Genomic DNA, 9198 nt, shown 5'->3' on the forward strand with positions numbered 1-9198 from the left:
GTCCCGATGCCCCAGTGGGTAAAAAGGCTTGCATTCCATCCGCACCCCTCATCTATAGCTCTTCCGTTTTTCTTTTCATTGATTTCTCCAGCCCAGATAGTGCGTTTGTTGTTGGTACTGCACGTGGAGCCTGGGGACTCGCTCGTGGCTTTTCTGCTGGTTACCTTGGGGAGACCAGGGGCAGTGGACAATGTTTAGGCTTAACGATAGGACAACTAATACATGCCGTCAGATTTGTTAACTCTTTTCACGTGTTTAATGCAGAATGTTGTGTGATGTCAGATGTTCTCAGTTTGCTTTGGTGACTCAGGACTAAGGCCTGAGCCTGAACTGATGTGTTGATACACTGTCCATGAGTAACACAGCTCCATCTAGTCTCAAAGCAGAGTAGACGTTACCCACTGTTTATGACTCTTGTCTTGGTAAAAATGGTCTCTGGCCCCCTTTGAAATCTGGGGCAGCAGCACTTTAACCCTGTCTCTCTCGCCCCGCCCCAGACCTGCCACCGGAGCAGACTTTGGGAGATGACAGGGAAGCTGCCACCTTCAAGCCGACTCTCCCCGACCACTCCCCTGATGAGCCTTCAGAAGCGCTTGGCTTCCCAGCGTTAGACAAGGAGGAGGACGAGGGTCTTGGGGAAGCCCCTGACCCTCAGAGCCCTACCAAGTCCCCCACGGTAGCCAGCCCCCCTACAGCCCCAGGCCAGGCGGCTGCAGAGGCCCCCTCCCCAGCTGCCGAGGAGGGGGCTGCCGTGGACCCTGGCAGTGATGGGTCCCCGGGCAAGTCCCCTTCCAAAAAGAAGAAGAAATTCCGCACCCCCTCCTTCCTGAAGAAGAGCAAGAAGAGGAGCGACTCCTGAAGGCCCACCACACTGTCGTCCCTCAGAATGCCCCCTTGTGTCCTGTGCTCCGTCTTCTCGTGTAATGGAATGCAAGGCCAGTCCCTCCCCTGTAGCTCGAGTTCAGAGTTCACCTCTGACGGCGTGACCAAACCCGATGCAGACGGTGCTAACCTAGTGTGCGCACAGCAGCCCGCCCAGCCCCGCACGCTGGCCCTCAGCCTCCCGCTTCTCCGCGTCCATCTCTGCATCCTTGTTGCTGCTGTGGGGAGTGCTGTCGGCCAGTCTCACAACTGGCTCCCTGAAACACCCTCTTCCCACAGTGGGCCAGATCGTGGCCCTGGCTGGAAGCTTCTGGAGGCTTCTGCCAGCTCTGGTTACAGCCTTCACCTCCTGAGCCTTGGCCGTCTCCCTTGCTTTTCCTTCTTGTCCTGAGCTAACATGCATCTTCTCTGCTAGGCTTCCACGCACCTCAGGCGTCTCAGTGACGGACTCGTGGCTTCCTGCTGGCATCATGTGCTCATGTGACCTGACCTGACTCATAAACACAGCCCTGGTCCTGTGAAAACACCCATGTTCCGGCTGGCCAGCCAGGCTGCCGTGAAGTGGGGCTGGGGTGGGCGCTGGGCTAGAAACCCTGAGACAGACAGGGCTGTGCACGTGGCACGGTCCTATTCAGGGTCTGATAGATGACCCTCGTCAGGAAACAGATTCAGGAACTCATACTGTCTTACTCACTGGGGTCTCTGGATTCCTGTCACAGGAGGGGGAAGAGTCCTTTCTAGAATTTTCTTTTCAGCAGATTTGCAACTCAGCCTACATTTCTCACTGTGAACGTGAACGGGCCACTTTCTTCTTTAGTTATCTCCGTAGAGCCTGCCGCAGACGGCAGCAGAGCACTGTTTATGCCCTTATCTGGTGAAGTTTCTGGAACTGAGAAGGCGTCTATTCTTACCTTAACTCAGCCCGGTTTTGATCAAAGGCAGAAGTCAGCTCTAAGGGTCCCGTTCTGACGTCATGCACCTGGGTCACATGGAGCCTTGGTCGACACCTCTGAGTTTTCAGTTAACTCAGATCATTAGAAAATAGCTTAGAGGGAGCTGGTGAGGGGCCAGATGGACTCGATGGGGCAGTCCCTCTCTGGTGCCACCCTGATGAGGCATGGGGCAGCCAGACAGGCCCACCACTGGGGAGAGGAGGGACAGGCAAGACAGCCAGGTGGAGGGGGGGTGATCTGGTCCTGGCATGGGTGGCCTGAGCCGCCTTGGGACATGGACAAGACTTGCAGACAGGCCTGGGCTGGTTGCATGGCACTAACGCTTGGAGCTTCCGTGCTAACCCTGCTAACCCTGTAGGGCCTGCCTGCCTCCTGCGCCAGCTGCTTTCCTTCTGCTGTGCCGCCTGGTCCAGTTCTATGCCGTCGCTGTGTTCAGTTCACCAGGGACTCTGCATTTCCCCTCGGCACCCCGTCCGCAGTGACTTACTCTCCACTTTTGTAGCTTATTTTAATTCTTTGTATTACAGTATGAGATAGAGTTGCATATATGGACACAGACTTCAAGGTCAGGTCCTGTACTTCCTTTCTTCATTGTAACGTTGTTCTACTCACAAATAAAATTCTCTAAGCCATTTCCTTGTCTAAACCTGGGGAGGAATTTTATGTTTTAATTCCTTAGTCTTTGTTCCTTTAAAATAGGGTTTCCAGAGATGCTCGTCAAGTGATCCAAGGAAAGCTCTCCGAAGGTTTATTTCTTGATTAAGTGTTGTTGGTAGCTTTGGGCTGGAAAGTCCTGGCTGGTAGTCCCCAGAAGCCGCCATGAGGAACACGGGGCGCTGGCCTGACTGGCCTTTGACCCCGCTGTTTGCGCAGAACTGGGAGTTTCCCTCTTTCCTGAGCAGACTGCAGGGGATGTTTCTGACCTGGGAGGGGGCGACTCTGGTAAAGGCAGCCCTCTGGGGCGCACAGCGCACCCCACACCCCTGAGGTCCTCAGCATGCACCCCGCCGTGCCCCACCACTGTGCAGAACGGAAGCCAAAGGCTTCTCCAGGTCGTGGGCCTTCCTGGGGGGTGAGGCCGAGCTGCATGTGGAGGAGACACTTGGTATAAAATAGCTGGTTTATTTGGTCACAGAGGAGTGTGTCATTGTTACAAAACAGGTGAACAAAAAGCCAGGGAGACTTCAGAGTTACTGACCCTGCTGGGACTGAGAACCAGCTCGGGCCGGGAAGCTGCCGTCTGTGAGTCCCCGGGGGAGTTAGCAGACAGGGCGGCCTGGGGGCACCGCACAGGCTTCCTGCCACTGGAGGTCCACGCTGCCAGTGGTGGTTCAGCCGCCCCGCATCTGGCCCAGGGAGGAAGCCAGGGGTCTGGGCCTCTGCTTCCTGCTGCAGCGCTCTTGCATTGGGGTGCTCCTGTGGTCTGGGGCGGCAGGCAGGTCCAGCTACTCGTCCTTGAGGGGCGGTGGCCTCAGATGGTGCAGGAGCAGGAAGGGGAGCAGGAAGAGCCCAGCACACACGGTGAAGCAGGCCTGGGCCCCTGCTAGCCAGTACACTGCGGAGACAGCTGTGGCCTCGGCACGAGGGTGGGGACAGGGCAGTGGTATTGACGGGGCAGGTGGGAGCCGAGGGGAGAGGCTAGGAGTGGGGAGAGCTGTGGGACCCCGTGGACACCCCAGTGCTGTGCCCACCCCAGTGCTGTGCCCACCCCAGTGCTGTGCCCACCCCAGTGCTGTGCCCACCCCAGTGCTGTGGCCACCATGCTTACCTGAGGCGGCCACGACAGGACCCACTGCCCGGGCCAGAGCACCCAGGCTCCGCAGCGTACCCATAACAGTGCCCTTCTGCCCTGCTGAGCCTGTAGGCAGATGTGTCAGGTGCTGGCTGCTCCTCCCACCCCGCCCACCTGCTGGGGGGTGCTCACCATAGCTGGCTACCACCCGGCCGCTCCTCCCACCCCCGCCCACCTGCTGGGGGGTGCTCACCATAGCCGGCGACCATGGATGACAGGCAGGGCACGACTACAGCAGCAGCTGGGGGCAGGGGGTGAGTGAGGCCAGCTGGGGGTGTGGCCCTGCTCCCCACCCCTGCCTGGGCCACCAGCCCCCATGGCATCTCCCCATCAGCCCCCCATCGTGTTCCCCAGCCCCACAGACCCACTCACCGAAGGAGTAGAGCAGCAGCCCCAGGCCCAGCACGGGCAGCGAGTGCCCCCAGCCGATGAGGAGGAAGGCTGGCACCAGCAGTAGGATGGCCTGGGGGCACAGCAGGCCTCAGCCCCATGCCCTGCCCTGTTCTCGGCCAAGCCCCGGGCACTGCCCCCCACTTCAAGGAGAACCCCCGAGACCCCATACCCGCTTCACTGCTGAAAGCTCCCTGCCAGCGCGGATGCGCCGGCCGTAGGTGCCCTGGACAGCAGCCATGGTCAGGCCAATGAAAAAGAACATCTTCCCCTGCTGAAGACTGGGGGGCGGGGCGTGCCGTGAGTGCCTCCACCACAGATGGCCAGGGAACACTAGCCACCACCGGGGTCCCTTGACTGGGCCCAGGGACAGGCCAGGGTATGCATGGCCACAAGGCTTCTGGGGGGGGGGGGGCATGCCGTGAGTGCCACAGATGGCCAGGGGACACTAGCCGCTGCAGGAGTCCCTTGGCTGGGCCCAGGGACAGGCCAGGGTGTGCCGTAAGTGCCTCCACCACAGACGGCCAGGGGACGCAAGGTGCCGCCGGAGTCCCTTGGCTGGCCTCAGGGACAGGGCAGAGTGTGTATGGCCACAAAGCTTCCGGGGAGCGGGGTGGCTCTAAGAAGGGGAGGGTGTGGGTAGGATGAGGGGAGGAGGACATCCCAGAGGGCCGTGCAGGATCGCCCGGGCGCCCACCTGCTGAACTGGAAGCGCTGGTGGGCGAGGAAGCTCAGCGTGTACTCCAGGCCCGAGAACAGGAAGAGGTAGAGGAAGTAGACCAGGCCCAGTTGGCGCAGGCTGCGGAGCCCTGGGGAGCAGGTGAGTGGGTGGTAGGGGAGGGCCGGCTGGGGTGGGAACCCGGGGCAGCTCATTGAGCGTGAAGGGGTAGAGGCGCTTACTGTCTCCGGCCGGTGGATCCTGGCCACGGGCCACGGCTGAGAAGCGGAGTAGGGCCAGGGGGCTGAGCAGGTCTACAGTGGCTCGGAACCCCGGGGTGATGGAGGGTGCCTGGTGGGCATGGAAGCATAGAGGCCTGTCCGGGAGGCTGGCACTGCTGGCCCCTGCTGGTGACCCAGGGACAGGAGTGACCCCTGTCCCCTGTGGAGGAACTGTGGCCCCAAGACCCTCTAGACACCTCCCTTGGACCTCCCAACCAGCCCCTGGGCCACCTTGGGGCTGAGTCATGCTCTGGCTGGCTGGCCTACCCGCCGCTCCTGGGGCAGCGTCTCTGGCAGGAAGCAGAAGATGAAGAGCAGGTCGGAGGTGGCGAAGAGCAGTGCCAGCCAGGGTGCCGTCTCCAGTGACAGGGCAGCGCCCAGCAGGGGACCCAACGTGAAGCCCAGTGAGAAGGCCACCCCAATGACAGCCTGTGGAAGAAAGCCCTCAGCTGCCAGGCACGACACCGGGAGCCCCCACCTGGCCCTCGGCCTCTGGTGTCTGTGTGTGCACTCACCATGCCTCGGCTGCGGGCCTCGGGTGAGCCCAGGTCAGCAACGATGGCCGTGGACAGGCTGACGTTCCCCTTGCTGATGCCTCCGATCACTCTGGAGGCCAGGAAGGCGGCGAAGCTCCTTGAGGCGGCCCACACAGCATAGGAGGTGACTAGACCCACCTGCCCTCCAGGCGGTAACAAGAGATAGGCGTGGTCACTTGAGGTGGTCACTTGAAATAGGAGGATCCCAGATTGGGGCTGGCAAACCCAGGTAACACTCCTCACCCCCTGCCCTCCACTGCTCCGGCCATCAGAAGGCCATTTCTGTTCCCCGGGTGGAGCCAGGACCCCCCTAAGGCTCGGGCAGCTCTGGGACAGACCAGTGTCGCCACAGGAGGCAGCACCTGAACACACACGGAGGTGATGGGGGCCCTGAGGAGACACAGCATCGGTCCTCCCCCAGCCTGGACCGACCCGCGAAGGTGCATACCAAGGACAGCAGCATCAGCGGGCGCCTTCCGAGGCGGTCAGAGGCGGCGCCCGAGAGCGGGGCCGAGAGGAACTGCAGAGCGGAGAAGCCGGAGCCCACCAGACCTGAGGGAGCGCGCGGTCACGGTCACGCACGGTCCACGCGTCCCCTTCCCGGGGGTCTGGTGCCAGCGTGGCCTGCGCTCCAGGTCACCCAGCCTCAGCCCCAGCAGAGAGGGAGAATGTGGGCGCGGAAACAGGCAGACGTCCCCAGAGCAAGACGTGTGGAAAGGACCCCAGGCCGGGGACTGAAGTCCGCGAGGACAGGACCCCAACGGGCCCACTCGGGGGTTGTGGACGTACCTCCAAACAGGACGCTGTTGTACCGTTTCTCAGCTGGCATTCCGATGGCCGAGGCGAACCAGTCCACCCCGCGCTGCCACGAGCCATAGAGGGGGTCCTGGGGGCACAGGGGACGTGATGGGGGCGTGCCAGGTCAACCGTTGGGCCTGGGTGGGGCGCACGGAGCGGGGCGCACCTGGGCGCGGCCGTGGCCCTCCAGCAGCCCGGGCAGCAGGGGCAGCAGCAACGTGAAGGCCAGGAGGTCAAGCAGGAGGCCCAGGAAGACCACGGTGACCACGCGGCGCTCGGACGCGGGCTGCGGGCGGATCGGGGGACGCGGGGTGCAGCCTTCGCCCCCGCCCAGCCCCATGGTGTCGTGCCGCCTCCGGCCTGGCTGCGGGATGTTGGAACAAGTGAGGACCCCCCGGCCGCCCAGCCTGCCACGGGGGACACCGAGCCCGCCGACCCCGGCCCGGCCTGAAGGGTAGAGGGCCCTCCGCCTCGCGCCGGGGACCCTCCGGGCCTCCCCAGCCCGCGCCCAGAGACCGCGCCGGCCCGGCCGGCAGGAAGCTCGGCTTGCGCAAGTAAACGGCCGGCACGGCGGCCACCCGGGCCGGCGGGGGTCCGGCCCACACCGCCCCCGCGTTCTCGGACGGCCGGGCGGCGGGCGCTGCGGGCCGGCTTCCAACGGGGAAACTGAGGCCGGGCTGGCGGCTCCGGGCCGCGCGCCCCCGGCCGGGCTCGGTCTCCCCGCGGGGGCGCACCCCGGCCGCCGAGCACCTCCTCCCTCCCCGCGCGCCCCCGCGGCGGGACCGCGCCCCCCTCCCCGCGCCCCACCTCGGCGGCCGCGCGCTCAGGACGGACGGGCGGACGCGGAACGGGCCGCCAGATACGCGGGCGGGGCGGGGCGGAGCTAGGGGCGGGGCGCGCGGGTGGCCACGCCCCGACCAAGCCCCGCCCCAGGAAGTCGGGCACGGCCGGCGCTTCCTCTTCCGGCGGCGGGCGGTGCCTCCGTCTTCTGGAGCCGGGCTGCGCGGCCGTCCGGGCTCGTCCTCGGCCGGTTCTGCGGGCCGCGCGGGGCCGGTGCAGGGCGCCTTGCAGAGCCCGCGGGCGCTGGGGCCGCCTGCCATCCCTGGCCTCGTCCTTCAGCCTTCAGGCCGTGACTCTTGTCCCCCGAAGCCTCCCGGGGGGCGCCTCCAGGCACCACGGGGCTGTACAATGGGGTCCCACCTGACACCCCGCGCACCGCTCCGCGCCCCCAGATAGGCCGGCAGCACACGGCCCTCGGGGAGGGCAGGGCTTGCAGTCCCTGGGGAGGGGGCACTGTCTGAGCCCGTCTGTGCGCCTGAGCCGGCGACCGGCGCCGCTGCCATCGACTGGGGAATGGGGGGGACCAGCTGCCCCATACCTGCCTGGGCCACCCCCACGCGCACCCCCAGGTCTGCAGCAACAAAATACAAGTGGGTGGCTTTAAAGAGCAGAAGTGTGTGTCTCCCAGTTTTGGAGACTGGGGGTCAGAGATGAGGGTGCCAGCCACGTTGGTTCCTTCGGAGGGGGCCTCTGCTCCATCCTCTCTCCCCACTCGCTTCTGCTGGCGTGTTTTCTCCGAGTGCGACCATCTCCTGTTCTCCCTTTTGTAAAACACGGGATAAAGTCCCTCCCTACTCCTATATGATCTCATTTGACTTAACGGGTAACAAAACCCCTATTTTCAAATAGGATGACATTCACAAGTACGGGGTTAGAATGTCAACCTGTCTTTTTGGGGGACACAGTTCAACTCACAACAGGGATGTATTGGGGAGGTAGACCACGGGTGGACTACTGTTGCTCAGCCTGTTTTTTCTGCAACTTGTGCTGAGTGTGGAGTCCTGGAAGGATGTGACGTGACAATGGGGAGAGCAGAGACGACTGACTGAAGACCACAGCAGCAAGATGCACTGGCCTCACCTGGGCCCAGGCCTGCAGCCATGCTGCCCTGGATCACCTCAAGAGAGGCTAGTACTCGCTGCAGGGGTGCTCATACCTGCCTAGGACTCAGAAGCTGGAGGGAGACTCGGAAGCAGCTGGAGGGTCTAGGCCCTGCTGCTGCAAGTGTCAACCATACCAGGGCCCCCCGATGGCCACTCCCGCTTCCCTCCCACCATCTGATCTTCTTGCACGAAGGGAACTCTGGGAAATGGGCTTCTGCATCCAGCTCTGGTGGTGTTGTGGTTAAGAGCTCGGTTGCTAACCAGAAGATCGACAGTTCAAATCCACCAGCCGCTCCTCAGAAACCCCATGGGGCAGCTTTGCTCTGTCCTTATAGGATCGCTATGAGTTGGAATCGACTCGACAGCAGCGGGTTTGGTTTTGGTTTTTTTGGTATCCAGGTTGACTGGTACAGGGCTCCTGCAGTGCACCACTATCACCTCGGCTCTCTTCGCCCGCCCTAACCCACTTTACTTGCATATAAAGACAGCAAAGTCGTGCTTTCAAGGTCCCTGGCACGAACAGTTTGTACTCAGGCTGATAACTAAAAGGTTGGCAGTTCAAACCCACCGAGCAACACCACAGAAAACAGGCCTGGCAATCTGCTTCCGTGAAGATTACAGCCAAGAAAACCTTATGGAACAGTTCTTCTCTAACACACCGGGTCTTCTAAGTCATAAACCAACAACAGAAACAAAACCGAGAAAGCCACGCTTTCACCTGACACCATGTAATTACTTTGTGCAGCTGAAGACAAGCTACTTTACCCCAAGAGAAGACTCAGTCCCTTCATCTATCAGGTAATGTTTGTTCTCTTCCCGCCTAGTCACTGCCCACCCTGCAGTGGCCTGTAAGTGATGCCTGTTACCACCTCCAGGAGCCCCACTTCCTAGTGGATAGTAACCCACGGCGTGGTGTGTCGGAGCCACCGAGACACGACACGCACGGGCACTGTAGGAACACTTTA

General features: G+C 62.3%; 2 protein-coding genes across 12 annotated transcripts in view; one reads left to right on the forward strand and one right to left on the reverse strand.

Annotated features, from left to right (window-relative positions):
* Positions 1-2493, forward strand: part of ADD1 (adducin 1) — a 103740-nt gene extending 101247 nt beyond the window's left edge. For 8 of the 9 annotated variants that reach the window (XM_049886624.1, XM_049886619.1, XM_049886626.1 and 5 more), the window contains one exon: positions 498-2493. In XM_049886624.1, coding sequence (XP_049742581.1) covers positions 498-859 — 362 coding nt within the window. In that variant the 3' untranslated portion in view covers positions 860-2493. The remainder of the gene's footprint in view (positions 1-497) is intronic. The other variant, XM_049886628.1, reaches the window with a different exon arrangement.
* Positions 2494-2941: 448 nt separating this feature from the next.
* Positions 2942-7178, reverse strand: MFSD10 (major facilitator superfamily domain containing 10). Of its 3 annotated transcripts, none has more exons than XM_049886634.1 (13): positions 7098-7178; positions 6457-6654; positions 6282-6378; positions 5941-6044; positions 5472-5630; positions 5224-5385; positions 4918-5026; positions 4715-4826; positions 4190-4298; positions 4000-4090; positions 3821-3868; positions 3604-3693; positions 2942-3390 (listed from the first exon to the last, which is right to left on the reverse strand). In XM_049886634.1, exons 2-13 carry the CDS (start codon positions 6628-6630, stop codon positions 3281-3283), a joined length of 1365 nt encoding a protein of 454 aa, XP_049742591.1. In that variant the 5' UTR covers positions 6631-6654; positions 7098-7178; the 3' UTR covers positions 2942-3280. The 3 variants fall into 3 exon arrangements, with proteins under 3 accessions (XP_049742591.1, XP_049742592.1, XP_049742590.1); XM_049886635.1 differs by having other exon boundaries at positions 6457-6650; positions 7098-7166; XM_049886633.1 differs by lacking the exon at positions 7098-7178 and having other exon boundaries at positions 6457-7025.
* Positions 7179-9198: the final 2020 nt, after the last annotated feature.

The sequence above is a fragment of the Elephas maximus genome, chromosome 5, assembly GCF_024166365.1.
Source record: "Elephas maximus indicus isolate mEleMax1 chromosome 5, mEleMax1 primary haplotype, whole genome shotgun sequence".
Lineage (NCBI taxonomy): Eukaryota > Metazoa > Chordata > Mammalia > Proboscidea > Elephantidae > Elephas > Elephas maximus.

Excerpts from the sequence above, each read along its gene's own strand:
- MFSD10 (XM_049886634.1), bottom strand. The coding sequence starts at position 6,630 with ATGGGGCTGGGCGGGGGCGAAGGCTGCACCCCGCGTCCCCCGATCCGC. Across the intron at positions 6,045-6,281 it reads CAACAGCGTCCTGTTTGGAG|GTCTGGTGGGCTCCGGCTTC; the intron begins GTACGTCCACAA and ends GCGCTCCCTCAG. Across the intron at positions 5,386-5,471 it reads AGGCCCGCAGCCGAGGCATG|GCTGTCATTGGGGTGGCCTT; the intron begins GTGAGTGCACAC and ends TTTCTTCCACAG.